This window comes from Zonotrichia albicollis, chromosome 2 (assembly GCF_047830755.1).
Source record: "Zonotrichia albicollis isolate bZonAlb1 chromosome 2, bZonAlb1.hap1, whole genome shotgun sequence".
NCBI lineage: Eukaryota > Metazoa > Chordata > Aves > Passeriformes > Passerellidae > Zonotrichia > Zonotrichia albicollis.
Window position 1 is genome coordinate 96263087 of NC_133820.1, and position 25455 is coordinate 96288541.

At 37.5% G+C, this 25455-nt stretch overlaps 2 protein-coding genes across 6 annotated transcripts in view; one reads left to right on the plus strand and one right to left on the minus strand.

Annotated features, from left to right (window-relative positions):
- PPP2R3B (protein phosphatase 2 regulatory subunit B''beta) overlaps nucleotides 1–22811 on the plus strand; it is a 47696-nt gene extending 24885 nt beyond the window's left edge. For both annotated transcript variants that reach the window (XM_005486384.4, XM_005486385.4), the window contains 12 exons: nucleotides 4721–4906; nucleotides 6551–6654; nucleotides 7189–7291; nucleotides 8032–8106; nucleotides 11524–11610; nucleotides 12037–12193; nucleotides 13577–13625; nucleotides 14714–14803; nucleotides 15493–15668; nucleotides 18384–18502; nucleotides 18610–18716; nucleotides 19470–22811. In XM_005486384.4, coding sequence (XP_005486441.2) covers nucleotides 4721–4906; nucleotides 6551–6654; nucleotides 7189–7291; nucleotides 8032–8106; nucleotides 11524–11610; nucleotides 12037–12193; nucleotides 13577–13625; nucleotides 14714–14803; nucleotides 15493–15668; nucleotides 18384–18502; nucleotides 18610–18716; nucleotides 19470–19614 — 1398 coding nt within the window. In that variant the 3' untranslated portion in view covers nucleotides 19615–22811. The remainder of the gene's footprint in view (nucleotides 1–4720; nucleotides 4907–6550; nucleotides 6655–7188; nucleotides 7292–8031; nucleotides 8107–11523; nucleotides 11611–12036; nucleotides 12194–13576; nucleotides 13626–14713; nucleotides 14804–15492; nucleotides 15669–18383; nucleotides 18503–18609; nucleotides 18717–19469) is intronic.
- The window catches only part of LOC102070004 (cohesin subunit SA-2), a 60385-nt gene continuing 54838 nt past the window's right edge, over nucleotides 19909–25455 (minus strand). For all 4 annotated transcript variants that reach the window (XM_074535723.1, XM_026792979.2, XM_074535724.1 and 1 more), the window contains 2 exons: nucleotides 24498–24582; nucleotides 19909–22987 (listed from right to left, as the gene is read on the minus strand). In XM_074535723.1, coding sequence (XP_074391824.1) covers nucleotides 22979–22987; nucleotides 24498–24582 — 94 coding nt within the window. In that variant the 3' untranslated portion in view covers nucleotides 19909–22978. The remainder of the gene's footprint in view (nucleotides 22988–24497; nucleotides 24583–25455) is intronic.

The following is a 25455-nucleotide window of genomic DNA, read 5'->3' on the forward strand; positions in this document are numbered from 1 at the left end:
CTTGGTACAGACAACCCAGGGAAGTTGTGGATCCCCCATCCCTGGAAGTGTTTAAGACCAGGTTGAACGGGGCCCTGAGCAACCTCATCTAGTGGGTGGCATCCCTGCCCACAGCAGGAGGGGTTGGAACTTGATGTCCCTTCCAACCCCTTAATTCATTTCTTAATCTCAGAAATGTCTGAAAGAGTATTAAATTCACAAATATATTTACCTTGCTTCCTTTTCTAGAAAGTCCTTTATAAGTGAGGTTTTACTCGCTTGCATTTGAATCCACATATTCAACCCCTTCATGGGGCTCAGTGTTTCTGCTTTGGCAGTTGCTACATGCAAATGTTAGAGCTAGACATTACTGAGCATACATTATTAAAATATCTGGGATCAAGTCCTCCCTTCCTTGTTATTTCAGCAATATATATTCCTGTAGTTGAATGATTATATCATAGCATCAGCTCTTACAGTTAAGAGAGAAGGAAAAGCCCACCCTTTTAAAATTTCCACTGTCTTTATTTTTTACTTATAACAAAGTTAACTCTGCTGAATGCCACTCATCAGGTGGTAGATGTAAGAAAACTGTCTAGCTTGAAGAATTAATTTCTCTCTTTGGAATATGGTGTATCCATGTTCTCTGGTATATACTAATATATTACTGTATTGTAATTATAATACTGATTTATGCCATTAATATAAGCAACTTCTGAAAGAATGGTTGGAAAAGGATCTGGAAAGTTGCAAAATTAATATTAGAAGTTTTGCCCTTTGAACAGTGACCTCAGTGGGATAACAACTTCCAATTCCATTTCTTTCACTGTAAAAATCAAGGCAAGTAAGTGTTGGGTAGCTGTGGACAGTCTTTATAATTCCGTATCTCAAGAATGAAAACTGGTTGTGTATTAAAGGGTTTCTTGAATTCTCCTATAGACAAATCTTACAGAAGTTTATTTACATTACTGCAAACAAGATATTTTCAAGGAATCCTCACTTCCTATCTGTTATATAAAACCTAAACTTCAGTGGCAGCTTTGCAATACACTTACTTAGATCCTGCACTTCATATATACTTATTGCAAAGTTTAATGCTCCCTTCAGTCCTGGCACTTCAGCCCACATCTGTTTTGAGTTATTTACAAGCTTATATAGCTCTTTTCCTTATTTCCAAGCATGCTGTTGTTGTTGGTACTCTTTCTCAACAAGTTGCAGGGAAAATTTTCACTGACCAAACAAGTCTCTTTTTTTGAGTTTAGCTTACTGTTACAAGTTTTAAAGGTTTTAACTTAAAACAACAGGAAAATGTAGATCACTTTCTAAATGTTAAACTGACCACTGAAATGGAGTAGTTGTGCAAAAAGATTAATGAACTGTTCCTGCAGATTTTCCAATCTAAGACTGGATGTTAGTAGGCTTCTGGCTGTTCTTTTTAATGAAGGAATTCCCCAGTTAAAATTATAATTCATTTTAGAACATCCCAATCTCACACAATTAGTGCATTTAGATTGTTCTAAAATAGCAGAACTGACTCTTCCATCAGCTATGCAATATGTGCCTCTACAGAACTAACTAGCACCTGAACAGAAAATAGTGACATTTTTAGAGTCCTTTTAGTACCACACATTCCTTCATTAGAGCACGCACAGCAGAGCAGCCTCAGCTGTACAAGAAGCCTTTTGGTTATTCAGACTGAGAGGAGAATCTCTGGTCCTTCTTGGGAAGGTGAGAAGAGGGAGGAGATGTAATATCAACTTTATAGTGCACTAGTTGGAGCTCATGGTTTTGGACTATGTGCTTCTCTCTTTGGTACAGTTCCTATCCCTGTGTTGACTGACATTAACAGCACAATTCAATTGTCCCATTCCAAGTTGCTGGTGGCATTTAAGAAGCATTAACATGCTCAGATCATCCACGTGGCAGATGCAGAGTGAGAGCTGTGCTGGATGCCACAAGGAATGTTCAAGGGCATTTTGTTTCGTGCCCTAGATGGTATTCTCACTAGATGCCTATATGTAGGCACCAGATAATTCTAGCAGAAATTACTGTGAAGTGATCATACACTTGCTAATACAAATGAAGCCTTTTTATAGTTTCTTCTTTTGCCAACTTGGAGAAACCAGCATGTGAAAATAGACATCTTTCAGTATAGGGAGAGTTAATTTGTCTTGCTATGACAGATTTGTAGTCTGTATTTGGTCTTAGAATTAATATTCCGTCTTATAGGTTAAATATTATATATTTTTACAGTAAGCATGCTGAATTCAAATGTTTCAATATAACATTTTCATCTTAGAAAAATAATTTTTCTTCAACTATATGTTTGTCTTAAGTTCTGAATTATTTGCTGAACTTCTTCCTAATAATCTTTGTTTTGAACGTGTTCCAGACTATGAGATGAAAAATAAATAAAAAGCCCTTATCTTATAATTCTTTTAAATAACTTGTGCTTTGATAGGTCTTACTACAAATCCTGAATTGATATTTCCATCTGTATTTAAGAACAGCTTCTAACCTGGACCAATAGAAATCATTTCTTGTGTAACTGAGGTATCTAAATTAGTGGTTTCTGAAAAAATATAGTGTCCAATGATCAAATGGTTCTGATGATAGCTTTTCTTTTTCTCCTGGGATCTTTTCCAGTGTAGTCTTCCCTCTGTTTCTAGCTTTGCTTTTAAAAGAAATTTTCTATCTGAGGCTCTAAATTTCCCTAGCTGTGGATTTTAAAAATGCCTTGCTTCTTTGTACTAAGCTTCCTCGAAATGCTGATGATATCAACATTTGCTGATGATATCCTCATGACATCAGCAACATTCAGGGAACGTTAGTAGTCTGTAATTTGCACTTTCCCTTTTCTTGGATGAGGCATTCCTCATCGGGCACCTCTGAAGAGCTGGAGCACCTGCTGCTCTGTGGCCGTTTGAGCAGCTCACATGGGAGTGGTTGTCACAGAATCACAGAATAGTCTGAGCAATGCTGGAAGGGACCCACAAGGATCATCAAATCCAACTCTTAAATGAACAACCTGTACAGGGATTGAGCTCATGACCTTGGTGTTATTAGCAACGTGCTCTGATCAGCTGAGCTAATCTTGTGTCAGTCCAGGCAGTTCTTGGAAATGGGAAAAAGAGGAAATAGGGTAACTGCAAGAGCTCTTGGAAAGTGCTGATGGGTAGAGCTGGGCTTGTAGAATGAAACAGGGTGTTCACCCTGTTACAGACATTATTTGTAGTGCTGGTGGTGATTTTACCTAGAGAATAAAGCATTGCTGTCTTTAGACTTCCTAAAATTTTGGAAGTCTGAAGTTGGAAGGGATTTTTGATACCCTGTAGCATTCTTGTTTTAAGCTGCCTCGTCAACTGGACTGGTGAACCAATGATAAGATATCAAAAGTTGTTACTTAACAGGATTCATAGAAAGTGACAGACAATGACTTCTGGTGTCACAGAGTCAAGGTAACGTTTTCTTCTATGGAATAAGTCTTGTAACATAGTTAAGGTAATTCTGCAGCTGTGGACAGGAATTCTGGCTCAAATACAGAGGAGAGGAAGGAAAGGTTAGTTCAGAGTCTTTTTGGTTTTGTGGGGATTTTTTTGTTTGTTTGGTTTTGGGTTTTTTTGCCTATGTAGCATTCCAGTGAAAGCTCCTGGGGTGCAACTCTGCAAATTAAAATCTGTTGTCCATAAGCACCTAGTTCTTCCACTCACATAAGGAAGGACTTCAGTTACTGTAAAAGAGCTGGGTATGTTTACAGGCACTTTGGCAAAGGTGATAAAGAGTAAAAACAAGGGTTAGGGTTTTTGGAGAGATTTTGAGCTTATTTTTCCCCAGTTATGGTTGAAAATGAGAGATTAGATGCAGAATCTTGAACACATTCATCACTAGGACAAGTCACCCTATAGCAATGTTTTTACATTTGAATAGTAGTATTGGGAATAGGGACTTTAATTTGGTTTAATTGCTAACTTTGAGTTGTTTCCTAACTCTGTTGTTACTTTACCTATTATCTTTTCTTCTATGCCCTATTTGACATTCTTTTGGAAACTGACTACTAGGTAAATTCTTCTTTACTGAACTTTAAAGCTTTTAAATAAATTTCTCTTGTTACAGGACATCTGGGGTTTTTTTTTAGTGATGTGGTGTATCACAATTCTTGAGAAACAGCTTTCTAAACTCTCATGGTATATACTTTACCCAAAAAAAAAACCCTCTGCAGCCATTGTTTGCTACCTTTATAAAATCTATAATTTTTTATGGTGAAAAACCCAAAATCTTCATCATAACTATTAGATAGGTTGGTGGTTTGTAACAAAGTTATTATATTTATTTCAAAACCTTGAATCTGTAAAACTAGAAGTATATCAAAAGCAAATTCTTTCATATCTGTTAAGATGGAGGTTGAAAGGTTTTTTCCTGAAACAGATAATAGAACGTGAGTAATTTCAGGTGTCCCCAAGAAGCTGTCCAGTGTATCAGTCTTGAAACTTGATATGTGTTGAAGATTGAAGTTGTTTTTATGAAATATTTAACATCCTAGACTTTTTTCTAAATGACCTTTTTTGGAAATACTCATCAATTTTTCCAATGTGCCCTTATTCTGTAATAGTTTATTCAATTTATAATCTGAAATCTTTTTGAAGGTGTGTTGAAAAATAGAATACCAAGAGATTTAAGTCATCTGTGGGGGACTATGTGATTTCATGGTATTTGACTGTCAATTGTGTATTTATCTATTTAGGTTCAAACAAAGAAGGAAGAAACTTTGCCACCACCACATAGTCAAAACATTCCAACTTTTTACTTTCCTCGAGGATGTCCTAAGGAAAAAGTAAATATAGATGCTGTGATTGCCAAAATTGAGAAAACTTTTTCTGAATTTCCGAATGAGAGGGCAACGTTAGAAGACATGGGTAAGGTTGCAAAGGTGAGAACTTGCTGGCCATTTTCTTTTTGTACTGTACTCCTGTGGAAAGGAAAGATGAGTTCTGTGTGCTTGCTTTTCTTGTATTGTGTGTTTCCATCTCTGACACGTTAGTATTTAATGATATTTTACATTGTTGATAATAGTTATGTGGAAGTTTCTGCATTAGCTGTCTATCAAATGACCTTATAAAAAGAAACAAAACATTAAAACAAAACTTGAACTACTTTTTTTGCTGCATAAGTAACCAAATACTAAAGAACAACATTGTATGTTGTTCTCCATTCCACATTTACCAAGAGAGTTAAGGCAAAAGCACTCCTAATATATGTTTTGTTTTCAGATATTCACACAGGTTGGAGGTTTTTTCTCATTCTGCTAAACCTCCATTGCAAAGACATTGGTAAAGACAGCATGGTTGGGTAACTTGAGATTATAGCTCTCAAGTTATTCCTGAAGAGCAACTTTAGAGTTGGGGCAGAGTGACAAAATACTTAGCTTAGAAAGCAGCAAATATTTTTTAAACTTCTCTGTAAATTTAAAGACCATAAGCTAGTTAAAATGGACTTAAATTTCCATGTTTTATATTGAATTAATGCTTGAAATCTCACTGCAAGTCATGATCTTGCTAATGAGTCTCATGTTCTCATCCATGTTCCTGTCACTTTGTTCAGGCTCTAGAAAATAGAAACTGTGACTGCTCACAAGAGCAGGACTGGGAGTTTGCCTCACCAAAACTTTTTTTACTGCTAAGCTGAATCCCTAGATCCCTGTCTCCACAGGTCCTTCCAACATAGAAGTACATAGAAGTAATGAGGTAGGGAAGAGACCTTTCTCTCTCAGCAAGGAAGCTGAAAGGGTCTAGTCACCTGTTATTCATGATGAGGACAGTATTCATCACAACCACTTCTTTTATTCTGTTTGAAGTACTAGTTAAGCTATTGCATGAAAAGTAATTGTACTTTTTCTCCAATGACCTTACACATCTTGCAGTATTCAGTGTTTTTGGAGATCCTTGGGGATGCCAGCATGTCTGACTGCTCCCAGCTGCAGTCTGTTTTAGGCAGGCTGGGCTCTTGGCTGTTACAGCTGCAGACACTTGGGCTTTAGGTACTTGTGCTCACACTGGTGTAGCTGTTGAGCACCCTAAAGCAAGATCCTGCTGCTCAGGGCAGGCTGGCCTGCTACTTAAAATTGGATACAGGATGTGCCATGCACGTGCAGAGGATGCAGATGAGTTGAGCCATCTTCTGAGCCAGACAAATGTCAATTTGCTCCAGTTCACAGGGTCTGTAAGTGTGCTGTCTTGAGCTTAGCTTTAAGACATCCAGCTCTTAAGTGGAGCTTAAGATGGACTCTGTTCAGCTGCTTGGAGCATGGACAGACGGCCACGTGACTCACTGTGTTAGTCTGTTAGGAATGCTACAAGTTTCCCTGTGTTTGGCTCTCCACTTGTGGATTTCAGCCTAAAGTTGCTTTAAATAGATTATTTCAGGACGTGAAGCTGGTTTCAGAAGCTGGTTTTAAAAAAATCTCTTCCCTAATGCTTTTTTTCTTAACACTTGTAAATTTTGAAGGATCCATAAATAGAAGAGTAGCCCTCAGATAAGCAATCAATAAACTGACTTGATGTATACTTTATTGTAGGCTTGTGAATGCCCACTGTACTGGAAAGGTCCTTTGTTTTATTGTGCTGGAGGTGAACGAACAGGATACGTGTCAGTTCATAAATTTGTTGCAATGTGGCGGAAGTAAGTAGATTACTGTTTTTAGAAGTACTGCATTTTTTTGCATTGAAATGTGATATTTTAAGTTCTGAATATGATCTTGTAAAGGGGAATAAAATACTTTCCCATAATCAGCTGTTGTCAGCAAGCTTGTACATGGGAAAATGTAACTAAATAATACTTTAATATAAACAAATCTTCATTTACAGGGTTTATAGATTTTAAAATGTTTGGGTAAATGACAGTTCATGAGAAGTGAAAACCATGGCCCTTACTTGTAGATGCCAGTTCTGAGCAATGTGCTTTTTATTTTTAGTTCTTTTCTAATTTTAACTTTAAATTGTCCTTTCATGTAATCGATTACATGGTGTACCCACCTCCTTTAACATCAATTTAAGAGACACTTCTGCTTTGATAAGTTCACTTGGAGCATGGTTTGACATTTGTGATGACCTTTTTAATAAATATTGTTTCATAGGCCTTGCTCTAGGTTGCCTGCTTGAGGTAGCATGAGCAATTTTCTGTGTAGAATACTAAATAGAAATATTTCCATTTCAGAGTACTTCAGACCTGCTATGATGATGCTGCAAAGTTTGTTCATCTTCTCATGAACCCTGGATGTAACTACTTGGTGCAAGAAGACTTCATTCCTTTCTTACAAGTAAGTTGCAGTTGAAACTATTTCTAGGAACACCACAAAATGATGAACTGGCAAAGCCCTGAGTTGTTTGAACTAAACATACTTTTTCACGGTCATCATTAAAGTTTATTGATAATATTTAGTGCAACTGACTTTGCATGATCCACTGAGATGCTAGTGACTTGTTTTACAGTTAATAATTTTGTATAAAGTGAGGTGTTTTTTAAGCACCCTGGTAAGATTTAAAATCAATTGTAGGAATAACATATGTATTGGAATCTTTGATGTTTCATAAGTCAGTTAAAGTTATTTAAGTCAGGTAGCCCTTTGGAGGGCAAAGGAGAAGTGGGATATGAATTCAAACCTAGTATATCTTTGTTGGAAGAGCAGCAAACACACCTATAGAAATGACTGAATAAAACCTGAACTGACTTCACTGAATCATAGACACAGAATTACAAGCTAGGACTGTCAGCAGGGTTCAAAATCCTCAGCTTATCTAAAATACAGGGAAAAAAAATCCTATTAAAAATATTTCTAAAATACAGGAAAGCTTTTGTTTATCCAATTTATTTAAAAGATAATTTTATTTTTAAAAGGTTTGTAATGTGATTTGTCTGAAGCCTTGGTGAAAACGTAGTTATCAGTAATGATTGTGGTAGTTTAAACTGTTTTGGTTAAGGAATAGCAGGTGTGTTATTCTTTGCTAATTGTCTTAAATGGACACTAATGAATGTTCCTTGTGATATTGTTTTTTGTAGGATGTGGTGAATAGTCATCCAGGCCTTTTATTTTTAAAAGAAGCATCTGAATTCCATTCTCGGTATATTACAACAGTAAGTGATTTGTATTTGGAAAAGCTATTTTTTGGCTAACTAAGGAAATCAAGATTAGTCAAATGTCTCTAAGCATCTTTGTTCCATGGGAACAGTAGAGTTAGAGCAGGCTCTAAGTCTTCATTTCTACATAACTAGAAATTTTGTGGAAAAGGAGTCTTTCTTAGGACTGATAGTTCTCAACATTTTTAAGGAATTGCTGAATTTAATACTAGTAAGAGAAGCAGTGAATTGTAATAGTGTTGGATAAGTTAATGAGCATTAAATGAAGAGCAGGCTGTTATCTTAAACTCTTGATTGTGGCAGTAGACTGCATTCATTAGAATCCTGACCTTAGTCTGGGATTAATTAAATGAAGTCTTGAATGAAACATCTATATCAATATGATTATGTTCAGTATTAAGTGAAATAATGGTAATATTGAAGCTGCTTGCCACTTGTCTCTCTGGGGACTTTTCTTCCAAGGAAGGTTTTTATGCATGAAAAGTTCAATTCCTGTCTTCCCAGGGTTATGTGACTGAAGTATTTGTTCTGTACCCACGGGATAAATCGGTGACATTAAATTTTCTCAACTGAGGACTAGACAGTCGATCCCACTGAAGTCTCAAAAGATTAAAATTCTTCAAAATGACATTCAGTTCACTTTCTTTGTGCATGTGAAAACTAGCTTAATGAATATTCTCCAAGAAAAAAAAAAAAAACATGCAGTGTTGATCATCTTATATCCATCTTACACTTTGACCCAGGTTAAAATTGTGGAAGGTTTTTTTTGAGAGCATTTGGGTTTTGTTCGTTACATCCTTCTTACAGAGACTTGCTGGCCTATCAAGTATGTCCTGCTGTATTAGGTTTTGCTTCTTGTTATAATGATTACCTGAGCTCACAGAACTTTCCTGTCAGTTGTGATTGAAGGAATTGTTCTGCCTGTGAGTTGTTTTGTTTCTTCGTGGATTCTTGGTTGTGTCCCAGCCTGCTCTGGTTAAAATTGTGAAAGCTTGCTGCATGACCTGAAAAAGAGTAGGAAAGAAAAGGTCCTGCCATGTCCAGTTACTTTTCTTTGGAGGAACAGCTTATTGAAGAAAGTTTAGCAATATTGAATAAATCATTACTGGAAGTATTTTATTAACAAAATTCAGAATATTCTGAGTTGGAAGGGACCCATAAGAATCAAGTCTAACTCTTAAGTGAATAATCCATACAGGGGTCAAACCCACAACCTTGACATTATTTGCACCATGCTTTGACCACTGTGCTTGTTACAGTCTTCTAAAATTCTGTCCTGCAAGTTATTAATGATAATAGATTATTTTGCCTATAATGAAAGAAGCCATTTCATACCTGCATTCAGTTAGCTTAACCTTGCTACATGAAGCTTCATCTAAAGGATACATCCAGCTGCAAAGCAAATGAGCCATTCTGCTGGGTTTTTGTATATACCTACACATATGTATGTGTGTATGCATGCACATTACATACATCTCTTTAGCACGTGTTGTGTAAGCCATGAAAGCAATCTGGTCTGTCCCCTAAGATATGTTATAGGTTTGTTGGTCAATCCAGTTATATATGGCCAAGATAAAGCTGAAATAAGTTAAAAATGTTTGCTGTGACAAATAAGATACATTTATTCTTCCAGGATGTTAGGTGCATATCTGAACTATGAGTTCTTGAAATGGTAGTCTCTGTATTGCAGCATTTCTTCTCCCTTCTAACAAAGCACTCTGCAGAATAATAAAGTCAATTCTCTGACAATTTGCTTACACTCTGCACTCAGTTTACTGTAGAAAACAGTTTAAGTTTGTTCCCAGTTGTCTTTACCAAACATTCAATTTTGGTTTTATTTTTAGACCAGTTAAATGTATAACAGATGAGATAATGACATGCAGATGGATTAAGTTGCAAAGCTAAGGCAAAAACCTTTTTAGAAAAAATTGCTTTGTAGTGTAAGCCAAAAAATGGGCCTTCCCTAAATTCACAATTAGAATTAAGTTAATTAAGTTTCAGAAGCAGGATTATCTATTCTTCTGTCTGGAGTCATTGAACCAGCTGTTCTTGTTCGAAGTAAGAAATGAGGAGCTTGCTGTTCTACAGTTTAAGTTTTCTTTCAAAACTTCATCAGTACATTATTCTTCTATTTGTAATTTTAAAATGATTGGTTAGTTTAAACTATTGATTTACTACAATTGAAGTCTGAAGTGATAAAAAGCTTAGCCTGTAGTTGGGAGGACATATTAATTGCAGGAAAGGGATTTCTAAGGAGAGGGGATTTTAGGTAGTACCTGCTCTCTTGCAAGTGAAGCACTACACATGCATTACTGAGTCTTGCCAATTAGCAGGTATAATCAATCACCAGTTGAGCAGTTATAGCTCATAGTATGCTTGAGGGGTTTTTTTCCGTTGTTTTGTTTTTGGGGAGTTTTTTTGTTTTGTTTAGTGGTGAATGACTGATTTGAAATGTACACCTGGTTGTCTTACGTCAAACTAATTGAGGTACATACTGAATTCAGTTAAGTAGCAGAAAAAATATATTTTAAAGTCTTATTTCAAGTCTTTAGTTTGTAAACTAAATCTGAGAAAATTATAGCGAATGCATGAGTTGCCCAAAATAGTCATAGAACCATTAGTTTGGAAAAGACCTGTAAGATCATTGAGTTGAAGTACATGTAAAATTTATTTTTAAAAATGTATAGAGTACTCATATGGATGTATTTGTTTCTAGTTCCAGTATCAGTCATGGCACAAGGATTAGTTGCCTTTCTTGCATAGATTATTTTTTTTTTGTTCTTCACTTGGAAAATATTAATGTACTTTTAATGCTATTAACAGTTTGGTTTTTTTTCAAGGAACTTCCAAATAGAATGAAGTTAAATGGGGAAAAACATTCTCTTTGCACCTGCAGGAAATATTTCTGTCAGATGTAGATTTGTTGTGTTTGTAGACTTCAGAAGTAGCAACATCTGCTGTACTCTAATTCTTAAGCAGTCTCAATTCTATTTCTGTAAATTCAGTTATGAAGTAAAACAGTCTCACAGCAAATGCAAGTCCTTAAATCTGAAGTAGTAAGATATATTAATAGGTTTATTTGATTATATCCTGTAGGTCTGGAAGACTTGAGGTAGTGAAATCCCCAATATACATATTTTGGATAGCACATAAATATTCTGCAACATTACTGAGTGAGATATAGGTACTGCAGCATTGAAATAAAACTTATTTAGATGAGTTTACATATAGATTTAGAAATAGTTTGAATAGTGGATAATATGACATAAGAGAAGCTCTAACTAATGGGAACAATAGAAATAGGGGAAACATGGAGCTCTCTAATGCAGCTGTACTAAAACATCTTTGAGAAATATTTGGATGGGTATTTAATTACCACAGCTGAAGTTTCTTTCCATTTTCTCTTTCATGCAGGTCATACAGAGAATATTTTATACAGTAAATAGGTCCTGGTCTGGGAAAATAACTTGTAATGAGCTCAGGAAAAGCAACTTTTTGCAGGTTTGTAATATATAAAATTTTGCAAGACAGATATTTCTGAAAGTTTTAAAACTGCATTAACTAAAGGCTTAAGGGAGTAACATAAATAGCATTTCTTCCTTTTCCAAAAAGTAATGAAGACCCAAATGCATTCATTCTCATACATTAGAATATGTTTAAATGTAACTTTTTCTATCTGGAGCTGTATACATGTAAATGTGTGTAGCAGAAGTTGGTCTGATCTGTTCATTCTTTTGTGAATGCATTCATTTTCTGCCACGTGTTCAGTTTTGCTGTCACACTGTATGGTGTGCATTGTCCCTGAAAACAAAAATTGTTCCACTGAAATAGCATTAGATATTAACTTAGTTATGAGAACTCAGACCATTCAAAAAACAAATGTCTTACAAGCTCTTTAATATGTTCTGTTTGTCCTTCTGATAATAGAATGTGGCATTATTGGAAGAGGAAGCTGATATTAACCAGCTGACAGAGTACTTCTCATATGAACATTTTTATGTTATCTATTGCAAATTTTGGGAGCTGGACACAGACCATGACCTCTATATTGATCGGAAGGATTTAGCTCGACATAATGATTCTGGTATGACAAATGAAGCACCTTTGTTTACATGTATTAAATGACCTGTAAACTTTGAGCTGAGGAAGTGGTTTAATGCCAAGGACAGTTTAATGAGACCAGTGTTGGTGTAGCTGGTCCTGCTGACTCAGTGAACTAAAGCAGGACAAGTCATCTGTTATGCTACTTTGCATCTACAAATACCACATTTGAGGAAAATTCTGAATTTGAATTCTGATCTTGACAAAGAAGTAGGGCAAATATCACTTACGTGTTGGTGTATTATAAATGGTTTTATTTGGAAATTCTGGGTTGTTATCTTGGACAAAATCCATTTTACTGATATTACTCAAGTAGCATTACTTTTATGGCAAGATATGGAAAGAGTAGAAAAGGCAAACATACCTTCAGGTACTTGGCTTATTTGGGGTTTTGCTAACTCAGCTGCAGTGTGTTTTGCTTTAATACTGTTAAGCACTACTTAGCAGGTTTACATTTGCTGCATGTATAATATACAATGACTGTGATTCTATAGTCTTGCATGCTTGTTTCTATTTTAAATATTCTTGTAGTTTGTATGGAACTGTTGGGGCTCTTTTTAGATCCTTGTGTCCATCTTCATAGTGTTCCTTTCAGGACTGGAAAGCTTACCTAAGCACAAAGTGATTATGGAGTATTATCCCACATTAAAAAGGATAAACACAATTCTGATTGCTTCTGAAAATTTGCCTATAAAGTTTGACTGTGCTTTAGGACAGTGAGAAAGGAAAACTGCTTTCATTTGAGTGGCTGCTCTATTAAGTTAGTACATTTAAGAAGAAAGCACAACTAATGTACACAACTAATAGTTGCAGTGCCACCTGCAATTTAATTTTGCAAATTCTTAAGGATAAATTGAATATCCTTTACAAAAGTAGTGATTAGTTCAGACATGTCTGTAAAATCCCTGAAATGGTTTCAAAATAGAAGCATGGATCAAAACCATGTCAAAAATAGACCCCCGTCAGAATCAGTAAGGTATGTTCATTATGTGTGATCGTGCCAGTTCTGGTTTGACTCTTTGCCAAGGTCATGTAAAACTTACTGCCACTGGAAAACATTATTTACTTGTAAAAGAAGTGGGAAATGCAGTTTTATTAATCAGCCAATTTTATTACTTGTATTGCAATTTGATTACTATTTCTGCATTAAGTTTGAATTCAAAGCTGGGTGGTTGTAGTTTTGCTTTGAGTCTTTGTGTTAAGTGATCCTCTCTAAAAGGACTTAAAGGGATTAATGAGCACTACCCCTGATCGTTCTCACTGATCTGTGTATGTAAGAGGAGAGTTCCAGTAAACTCTTCAACAACAGGATACATGCAAAAATAACTTGCATAGAGTTGACACTGTTTCAAACTTTTCTTCACAGCAATTTCAAATAGGATGATAGAGCGCATCTTCTCAGGAGCAGTAACAAGGTACTTGTTTTGTATGCTGGTCTAAATCCCATTTCATTTTTGCTTGTTAAATTCAGTGACATTCCAAGGGAAAAAGATTATTCCCCTCACAAAGGAGCAGTGAATTTCAAGATGAGATCTGTAGTTTAAATTCTAGTAGTACTAGAGTGGTCTTGTAACCTTTGGTACAGTTCAAGTTCTTCACTCCCTTTACCCATATGAACATGGGCCACTGGGTATTGTGTGATGGGAACGAAGAAGGAAGAAATCATTTTTTTTCCATCCCTCAAACCTGTAAAATGTGCAAGGAGAACTGAGCTTTTAAGTACTAATTGTAAAATCAATGCTTATTGCATCAATAAATTTACAAGAATGCCTCCAGTTGAGTTAGTTCACGTTTTTGACAGTCATTCTTCATTTCTCCCCTTGGGATTGACTTCCTCTTTTGTATTTATGGCATTTCATTAATTTTTGAAATGTTTCCTAGCACAATATCTGAGATAGAAAGCAACTGGTCAACAGAAATAAAAGCTGAAATAAGAGACTTACCAGGAATATGTCTAGAGCTTACTCCTTTATCTGAGTTTCTTGGGCAAGACAAAAACATGTACCATATTTTTCCAGACATCTTGAAGTAAAAACATCAAAATATAAATTTCATTATTGAAATGTAATATGTCTAGGAACTGCCTACCTGACTTTTTACTAGACTGGTTGACTGTGTGCAACTTACTTGGTTCCTGCATTTATGAGAGTAGAAACAGACAATTATGTTCTTGCCATGGACATTTACTTCCTGAAGATTTCTGTTTCATTTTTATCTTCATATTTTCATTCCAAAACTCTTAGCTAGTGGAGTTCTGTAAAGCTTTTAAGTTCTCATCCCTTCTACCTGAATAGAAATTCTAAAAAGCCTATGTACTTGTAGATAATATATCATCAAAAATTTTTGAGATGGCTCTTCTGTTAACTATTTAGCACCTTATGAACACTGGATCATTTAGGAGTAAATAGTTAATACCAACAAGGAAAATAATCCTTAATTTTGCTTAGTAAAAGCTAGGTTTTCTAAAATAAATTTTCTATCTTTTTTCTCATTGGCCTCCAAGAGGTAGAAAAGCACAAAAAGATGGGAAAATTAGCTACGCTGATTTTGTCTGGTTTTTGATATCTGAAGAGGACAAGAAAACACCAACTAGGTAAGAATGAATTTGTTTCAGCAGAAATAAAGACTGATTTTGTTTTTCCAGTTCTTAAATGGGGATCACTGATGAACAGCTGCAACTCTAATGGAAGAAGCTTAAACTATAAAAACATGAGTGGAAAAGTGGCCCAGTTCTTTGCATCGCCTGTGTTTATCAGTCTCCTGTTGTAGCTGTAGAAGTCTAATTTATTGACTTTTAAGAGGCTAATTCAGTGTTATTGTTTCATAAGTTGTGTGTGGCCTATTTATGAACAGGGCCATAGGTTAAGGATGTTGCAGCTGTTTCACGATGCCAGTGATTCTGGGAAGCTGTGCAGCTCCTGTATGGTACTGATGAGAAACCTATCATGTGACATGTCACTAGCTTGTTCAGTATGGGAATATGCCCAAAATACTGAAGTTGTCATGTACAATTCAATTTTCCATTGTCTCCCTTGATTTTCTTTTTTAATGTAAAACTATGTGTTTTAGTCTTCTCCTTCATACCATTAACACGTGTTTTCAAATGCAATAATGGATGGTGTAGCAAATACCAGCAACTCTTACCACAGTAGCTGGTGTTCAATAACTTTCCATGGATTAGTGGAATGTACTCTTAAATCTAGTTTTGCCTTTGAAACAGGCAACATGAATTCTTGAAATTCTGTAGTAAGTTTGTCTCTGCTGTTAATGACTGAATTCCAGCATTGAATACTGGTTCCGCTGCATGGATCTTGATGGTGATGGTGCTTTGTCTATGTATGAATTGGAATATTTTTATGAAGAACAGTGCCAAAAATTAGAAAACATGGCTGTAGAACCTTTGCCTTTTGAAGACTGTCTGTGCCAGATGCTGGATCTTGTAAAGCCACAACATGAAGGTAATAAACTCCTTTTCCATCTCGTTTCTCTGGACTTAGTGCAGTCTTAAGAGCACTCAGTTGGTCATACAAACAAAATGCCTTGAGGTTGTCTTTTCACTGACATCTGTTAAAGCTTAATAATTGATTGGTCATCCAACAGCAGGCAGGCATTCTTTCCATACTAAAATTTAATATGCTGCTTTAAAATTCCTTGTCAGCTTTCATTTTGTGATTGTAGCCACATTTAGCCTTGAGTAAAACCTTGTCACTGTCTAGCTGAGGTGAGGCTCTCAGGAAAACCTCTTGATGGTTCACCCATTTCTCACCTCTTCCAGTGCTCATTTGAGCTTCTCTGGAGGGAACAGTTTCTAAACCGTGTTTGTCTCTTAGACCAGTATTGACTTCGGTTACATTAGAAGCCTAAGCTGCCCTTAGGAAATTCATGACAAGGGGATTAAAATTAACAGAATAATGAACTTTTCTGAGTTTTTGCCTGTTTTTCACATTTGAACTTTCCTTGACCTGCATTCTACTCTCCTGCATTTGACATGATATCATCTTTAGCTGATAAAACTTCAGTTTACCTTTTACACTTCAGAAAAACTTAAGAATACAATTATGGTTAGACAACCAAGTAAGTCAGGTTTATTGCCCACTTTCTTTCTAGTATTAAGAATATTTAAATTACAAGAAATTTAATGTTTTTTAAGACACTTGTCATTTATTGAGATGGGACTTTTTGCATGCTGAGAGAATTCAAATGGCTCAAAATTAGAACATAAAGCTTTATATTCTTATTTAAACAAGTTAAAATGGATTTGCCTAGTGAAAGCACATCACTAAAGGCAGATAAAAATTGTAAATGAAGAAGGAATATTAACTGTGATTCATCTGAAAGCTCCATCCCTGATATCAATGGAATGAAGTCTTAGACCAACATTGTGTAATGCATGGGGGCTAGGGGGCATTTATAATGAAGTGAGCCGAGCTCTGAGAAACACATTTATGTTTTATGGTTGCTCACAATCACCTCCTGAACTCAGTAGTTCACTTCCAGTCTTATGTTATGCTTCTGAAAGGCTTTTATAATAATATTTCTGTTCTCCATTTGAAATGAAACAAGATAGATGAGATATATCAATGTCATGAGGATGATAAAAAAGACTATCAAACACAACCAAGATGAGTTATTCAGGGTAACAAAAATGAAAGCCAGTTGAGAAGGGTTGATTTATTCTTTTTTTTAGTATATACTGAATTATGTTTAAAAGGTGGATTAAGAAAAAAATCTGGTTTTCTAATACAAAAACTAGCAGCATAACTGATGTTTCACTTTGTAGCTTTGAAACAAAAGAAGACACTTTCATAAAGTTATGGCTAAACTGTGATACATTTTCTATAGAATGCTCTGTGTGCAAAAAAGCAAACTTGAATTCTAGAGACCTGAATTAATTACTTAAATTTGACTCCTGTTTTGTTGGTGTTTGAGAGACAGTGGTAGGCATCTACACAAGGGTTGCGTGTCTAAGCTCCCATTGCAATAAATGGAAACTGTAGAGCAAATCAATGAACCAAATATAGGAGTCTAACTTAAACTGGGAGCTTATGTAACTAGGATTCAAATAATTTGCTTGCTTGTGGAGAGCTGCTGCCACTTGAAATGGCTCTGTGCACCAGCCATCTGTGTGGGTCTGCCAGATAGTGCACAGGTGCCACGGGGGATTTGTGTCCTCCTTCAGCACCAGTGTCGAGCCAGCAGAACACACTGGGGCCCTTCATGACAGATGCAAGCATGGCAACCATGTACAAATGGGATTTGGATTTTGCTTCCCTGTGATGTCCTTGAGTTACACTTTGTTAGAGGCTGGGACAGTACGCTGAGGAAATACTGTTCCAAGTCTGGCTTTTATTGAACTCATGTTCCATAACATCTTCAGTTAGTTCCTATTTGATTAACAATGGAAGATTGTCTGTATTCCAGGTGAATCAATAAAGGGGAGTTGTAAGGATAGTCATCTGTCTTCCCTTGTGTATCTCATATTTTTTAGCCTTTCTGCAGAAGCTTCAATATTCAGCTTTGAAACAGGGTAACATTTCTGAGCAACCTGACAAATGCTTCTAATGCTTAACGCATCCATTGATTTGAGTCTTTAAAGTATCACACTATAAAAATCAAACAAAACACCTTTGAGCATTTAGCTTTCCTCTCAAGTAGTAAATATTGATCAGACTGGACAAGTGTGGCAACCTTAACTCTATGAAAAATTCATCTGTATGAAGCATAGTCACACACTGTCATGTCTGTCATACATTTATCTGCTCAAGTCAGGGAAGAGAGAGGGCTGCTGCCATAGGAGATTCCTACCTGCTACCCAAGCACTCCTTGGGAAGGAATGGCTAACTCACTAGAGACTTCTGTCTTTGAGGAAGCTTAAACAAATACCTTAAATGATTTTTAATAGCTGAGGGATGTAGACTGCATCTCACTTCAACATTCTGACAGGCTGTGACAACCACAGCAAGGAAAAAAATCTGAACCATTTCAAGTTTTGTACACTTTGAAGGACACATCTCTAGGTATGTATTTCATCTGTTTGCATCTCTCCCATTGCATTGAGGATCAGTAACAAATGTTGCTAAGCAGTGATGACTGAGTAATGATAAAGTACCTTTTGATTCCTCCACCTTTGAGATCTAATAATTTTCTCTCTAATAATCTTATAATCTTTACAGGAAAAATTACTCTGCAGGATTTAAAGCGATGTAAGCTGACAAATGTGTTCTTTGATACTTTTTTCAACATTGAAAAATACCTTGACCATGAACACAAGGATCAGTTCTCCATGTTGCGGGTGAGTATGAGACTTTAGGAGTCTTTATAGCGACATGCTTAGCAATTAATACTGTTTATATTAATGAATTAATACTGTTTTGCCTAACATGCAACATGATTGTTTAGGATGGTGAAGGTGAAAGTCAAGAGGTCTCTGACTGGGAGAAATATGCTGCTGAAGAGTATGATATCTTGGTAGCAGAAGAGGCAGCAAGTGAGCAGTGGAACGACAGGTAAGAATGCAGCAGGACAGTTAATATGAATCCTCTCTACTAAAGTACAGCCTCACCACCACTATCATTTATTTAAAAAAGAATAAACACTTCCTTCCCAAAACTCTTATTCTAGAATATGCATCTTTTTATAAGCCCTTGTTTTTAAATCCATAACTTGGTGAATTGAACCTTCAGATGATTTTTGTTTTCTGTTTAAATCGGTGGTGAACTCATGGGAGAAACTCAAGGTGCTGCTCTATTTTAGTGTGCACAGTGGAGTCTTAGTATTTAAGTACTTTGTCCTATGTCTTTCTCTGAAAGAACAGCTGATGAGCACATAATGCCTTTATAAAGCAGTTTTAAAGAACAAAAACGCAGTATCTAAAGCTCATTCTCTGCACAGTCCTGTTAAGTCAGAACATGATGAAATTCAGTACTAGTTGGGAAGACATGCATGAATGTGAGTCACTCTAACCCAGGACCTGGTCAGTGGAGCAGTGTGTCAGTGTGTGCTTTGAATTCTTTCAGTAGAGCTGCATTTCATACTGGAAAGTTCAGCAAGTGATAGGAGAGAAAGCTGACTTAAATTCAGGGAATTATTACAGAACCCTGGTGCTGTTGTGGTTATGCCTATTATAAAATGTTGGGAAGTATGTTTTTCCTGCAGCTGCCTTGTTAGTGTTCCAAAATTTAGGCACTTCTTGGCATAGTTAGACTTTCATTTTCTTTTTTTTCTTTTTTTCTTCTTTTTTTTTTTCTGTCTGCTTCTAGGTATGAAGCAGAACTGAGTCCTGTAGACCATCAGAAGGCCAGTGTTCTAAAGTATCAAATGGAGAAAAGACCATTTTTTGAAATGCCTTCCCATCTGGCTGATGTAGACTTGGATGAATATGGCTATGATGAGGATTTTGAATAGAGGTTACTTATGGTCAGCACTTGCAGAAGAGAAGGGACAGTCTGCAGCAGGTCTGCTACACACTGATACTTTTCAGTGGGGTTTTTTTTCCCCACTGAAATGCATCAGTGGGAAAAGAAACACTTTCTTTAGTTTTGTGCTAAAAATATCTAATCACTACACTACCTTGTAAGCAAAAGAAGTGCATTTATATGGAATGATGAGATTTTTGTATTTATTCAATAGTTTATCGTTTGTAAAATAGATTAAAATATTTATTTTCAGATGTTGCATAATTCCTTTTTGGAAGAATAACAATATTTGACTTAAGAGAAAAGTAATCTACTGTTTTTATGAGAACTGTATAATTCTCTTTAAGCTGATGCGTGGTGCACTGACCATCTCCATCTCACCTGTGAACAGGTATTTCTGTCCTGGTATGGGAGGTAAAGAGACAATTTACACCTGCAGTGTGCTCATGCTCATAGACAGCCCTCTTTTAGGTTTTATGCCTTGGCAAGGAAGAGATGTGACAATGAGTGCACGGTTCAGCACTCATTTACAAGCAGAGTTTTGTCTGACAAGCTGTGCATATTAGTAGAATACACTAAAGTGAACACCCAAGACAAGTTGTTTTTCTTTTCTGTGTAGTCCTTGTTTGCCCCAACTTTAATTTTGCCCTTTTAAACTTCAGGTTTTTTGATGTTAATCATAAAAATACTATTTAATAGTGAAGTCTGAGTGTTCATACTTGATCCAAAATGGGTGTGTTAATTCATGCAGAAGGAACCAATTTTTTTTTTTAAATCCTTTGTATAAATGTTACTTGATCAGTGATGTGCACTAATTTGTTGTGGGCATTCAGTGCTTTTGTCTGTCCTCCCCTTTGCTTGTTTGCTATTGACACATTCCATGGATATTCATCAGTGTCACAGCAGCTTGAAATTGTTGCCTCACTCGTAACTGTTAAACAGGTTTTGTTGGGAAAAAATGTACAAAAAAGATGTAAGTTATTTTTTTGGTTGCAGTGTAGATCTTTCAAAATGTTTAGAAAACATGTTTGTATTTTCAAATAAAGATTTTCATACATGTGATTTCACAGATGTAATTTTTACATACTTCACACAATTCATGTCTTGCTAATTATAAAGAGCCATTCACCACAGGATGGGTTACACAGGCATGCAGTCTGGTTGGGTAGTTACAACAAGCTCCATATGCAAAGCAATCAGCCTCTAGCAGGTTTTTCTTCATCCAAAAGAGTATTTGGTGACCAGCTGGGAGAAACCTGTTGTGCTCAATTCCTCACACCAGCTCCTGCACAAACCTACACACCTGTGTATCAAGAAACTCACTGCTGAAGTGCTGGTGAACCTCATTGAGGGAAACTCAAGTAATTGTAATACCATTTGAAGGACTTTGGTTAATTATTCCAGTTTGAATACAGACTCACCTATGTCAAAGTTCTCCAGGGCTGGCTGGATCCCTTTCACTAACTGCCCATGGTTTGGGGCTTTTAAGCAGTGAAGATACACAGCATTTCTGTGATGCTCTGGTCCCTCAGGGAAAGGATGACCAACTGGCATTGCAGAAGGTGATCCTGAACATCTGTTTCACTGCAAGAGATGCATTTTCCTACCTTAAAACTTTTCTCAAGAAGGGGGCTTGTTACTGGGCAGCAAACAGCCACAGGCTTTCCCAGGATGCAGTGGCACATTGGTCACACAGCACTATGGTGCAGGGTCAACCTCTTCTGCAGAGCCTGTAGCTGTTGTTGCCACTTTGTGTTTAATGAAGTGCCTGTTAAATCCTGCTCTCTATTTTACTTGTGCTAACCAAGTCCCTCCTTTCCTAAGTAGAATGTATCCTGCTGTTTTCAGAGCAGTCCTTTTTCCTAAAATGAGTTTGAGGATTACTGGACCTTGCCTCTGCAGGGTAATTACCATTCCAATCCCACTGTTACAGAAATTAAAGTATCCATATGTTTGATGTGGTTCCAGGTATAACTGTTTTCCTTGTCAAGCTGTATTCTGCCTACCTGGTGAGTCCTTAGGCCTAGATCCACAAATCACCCACAGATGGATGAGGGGAAACATCAGTAGCCCAGTCCAGGTAGGGGGACTTACTGCTGGAATCATAGAGGAACCTGAACCCACCTCCCTTGTGTCAGCCTGCACAGCATGCACAAGGAGAATCATGGATTCACTGTGGCCACTTCAGTGTACCCAATACCTGGGCAACAGTCATGGTTTTCACTTCTGTCTTCATGGAAATTCCCTGTTTAGCCTGTGGAATAACACAACCACTGCAAAGGCCAGCACACGTTTGCTGCCATTCTTTCTCCATCACTGTGTGGGAACATCACTTACACTCACACATTCAGTACTAATGGATAGCAATAGTTCTGTAGTTTATTTTACATAGTTACAATCCAAAATATATATATATATATATATATATATATTTAAAAAAAATAAAGCTGATATGATTACTGTAATGTACAATTCCAGGGAGCAGTGAGCAGGGTCAGTGAAAGCAGCTCCCACTCCCCAGCCGACTGCCACTGAAACACTCAAGTGACCATCATTTGCAAATTCTTAATGCAAAAACCCTCTATTTTTGAATGGCCATATTTACAGTCTATTTACATTGTCTTTCCAGGATTTTTCCAAGTAAACACCACATGATCACTATACAAAGGATTTCCAGAGGAAAATACTCAGCTGGTCCATTGTTTCTTTCTTTGTTACTCTGAAGCCTTCACACAGGTTTTCCAGGAACATGTCCTGATGCTTACAGACCTCTAAACACATTGTTCTAAGCAATGAAATTCAGAAATACTTTCAGATGATTGATCCAGGTTTTCCATTTTACAGGCAGGAAATGGCACTTGCCATCAGCCAGCAGGTCCCAGTGCTCACAGGTGGGCCAGGCTCTTTTCTCCCCTGCACTGGGTGCAAGGAAACACACAGATCTCCATTTGGTTATCTTAAACAGTAAAGAACAGGCCAGCAGAGCACTGGCCCCACATGCTGCAGACAAGCTTGTCCCAGCTGGTTCACAGTGTCTTTGATTCAGTGTTTGTCAAATACCCTGATTCCAATCCTGCAGCTGTGAGCTTTTCCAAGGCAGCATCAAGGATGAGGATGCAGCTGAGTAATGATGCTCAGAAGGCCCAACCCTGGAACTGCAGCAGCCACCTCAGTAATGCCCACAGCCAGCAATGGTGAAAAAACAACCACAGTGCTGCAAGCTGGTTCTGGCTGGAGGCCTATGGGCACGGAGACAACATGACCCATGTCTCCTGCCACCTCAGTTTGATGAATTAAACAACTTGCAGAAAAAACACAGCGTGTGCTTCACTTCTGTTCATCCTCTCAGTGTCTTAACTGTCCTACATCAGAAGAAAAAAGAGATTAAGTCAGTGCTCTCCTCTGAAGAAGATGTCATGTAAGAGCCTATAAGGAATCAGAGTAACAGTGTAGCATCAAATCATTCAGCAACTTAGACACAGAGCCAACTCTTATAAAAAAAAAGAGCTACAGCTTCCACAAAAGGAAAGAAGCATTTCCATACCCCAAAAAGCCCAGAAAAGGCACAACAGGAAAGGCACCATACTGCCTAAGTAGTGCAGTTTCTGTATGGCTTTGATCTTTGTCCATGGAGTTAAATTCTTCTATAATCTATGTTCAGTAGGAGCTGCTTCAAGTACATGGGTCAAACTGTTTACATTTTAACATGCATATAACTGAAAGAAAAGGTAGTCCTCTTTAAAAATTTAAGCCCACCATATGTTAAAAAAACATTGGCTGAACTTTACAGCAAAAATTCATTTAAAAAGACAAAAATCATGCGAAGTCCGAATGTGGTGGTTAGATCCCAGATAACCAGTCACTGGAAATCAAGGAGTTGCCTGACTCACTGCAAAAATACTGTCTGCCAAACACTGAGTTATGTTCTGAAGTGCAGATAACAGGGAAAAAACCTGCAGGAACTGCTCAGCCCCCTGTAGTGGCTGACACAGAAACCTTTAGGGGGCAGAAGGGCTGTGATTAGCTGCAGCACAGGATAAACCAAGGTCTTTCTCTCCCCTCCACCCCTTTCCTTGTACAGCCACTCCACAAGGCCCTGCTGTACAACATCCTGAGTCCTTGCACTGCACTGGCCCAAATGGCTAAAAGTCCTTCCCTGCTGCAGTGACCCAGTCGAGGGCTGAGCTGAGGCAGGCAGACAGCTGCAGCTCTGCCAAACTTGGATCCCAAAGGCAATAAGTGCCCATGAGACCAGCCCCTGGCTATGCTGGTTGCCACTCCAAGCCCACAATGTTCTCATGCTTCCCTTCAAATCCCCAGTTTGTTCGGGGACAATTTAATCTGCCCAACAGCCTTGACGGGAAAAAGACAAGAAACATGGGATACTCCAGCAAGAGCCCAGGGCTGTCCAGTGATCAGGCACATTCTGAGTCTTTCAATCCAAAGAGCACAATGCAAACACCATTTCTGAAGCAGATATTCCCTGCAGGCCACACAGCAGTGCCATCTCGGCAATGTGTCAGTAACGCGAAGCAACTGCAGCAAATGGCTCTTAACAAGGAGGCTTCACAGTATGGGGAAAAAGAAAGGGGATCCTCCTCTTAATGCACCCTAAGTGGCATTCAATCCTTACAAATTACCTAAGGATGTCTTGATACTACAATAAGGATTGCCTCTAAAATGTAGATTGAGCTGAAGGAGGAAACTACAGTTGCAGCTGGAAAGGGAAGAGGGCATCCTCCTTTTCTCATCCTGAAAAGGGTCACAAAAGAGAACCCCCTTTGCTGCTGCATGGATACCCAGAAGACTGACCTAACACTGACCCACCTCAACTACAACTGTCCCCAGAGCTGGAAAACCAGCCAGAATTACCTGGTCTGTACCAACCACATCAACATCTTCAATTGTGTCTTCTGGACCCTCCGCAGAGACATCTTCGGTCTTAACCTCATCTTTGCTGGAAAAGAAAAACAAACCAAAAAATAGCTAAGTCTTGAGATATCTCATAACAGAGGCTGCATATGGCAGGGTATTTCACATAGTAAGTTCTGCTGCTGATATTCATGTAAGGTAGCCTAAAGTTACTGGCCTAGGATTTCCCAGTATGAAACAGGTTATGCTCTGAGGAATTTTCAATAAAGCAGTTCAGAACCAAAACACTAGTTTGAACAGGGACAGGGGCTACCTTCATGTTTAATAATTTGTTATATTTTACTTGTATTCTCCAGGTTCATTTAGCAAGTGTCCCAAAACCTGGAAAAGCATGCATCTTCCCAGGATTTGTGTTTCACCTTTTAACCTACTACCTCAATAAATGAACTGAGTTAAAGGAAAATACTTCAACTGAGCACTTTGATTGCTCAAAAGTAGACTCCAGACTCCCTATTTCTGCAACACCTCTCTCACATCCAAGGTGTGTGGGGTTTCACTGTGGCATGTCTGCATGCTGCACACCAACACTTCTCTAAAAGAAAGCCACAGGGTACACAGTGGTTAACAGCAGATCTGCAGAGACAAGAATCCTCTTTCATTTCCAGAGATGCAGAAAACACTTATTGTGTGGCTGCAGCAACAGCCAGAGAGTAACCAGCACCACAGATCTCCAATCTGGACATGGGAAGTGGGACAGGGAACTTTCCTCCATCCTTGTCTTTTTCTCTGTGCACCTGAAAGTACTTCAAGAAAGCACAGAAGCCCTGTGACAGTGGCAGGAGAAAGCAGTAAATGTAGATACTGGACTGAGGAAACAAAAAAACCCAACCTGTCCTTGGGACACAGCCCATAAGACAGGAGGAGCACACATCCTGAGCTCATGAAGTATTACAAAAGC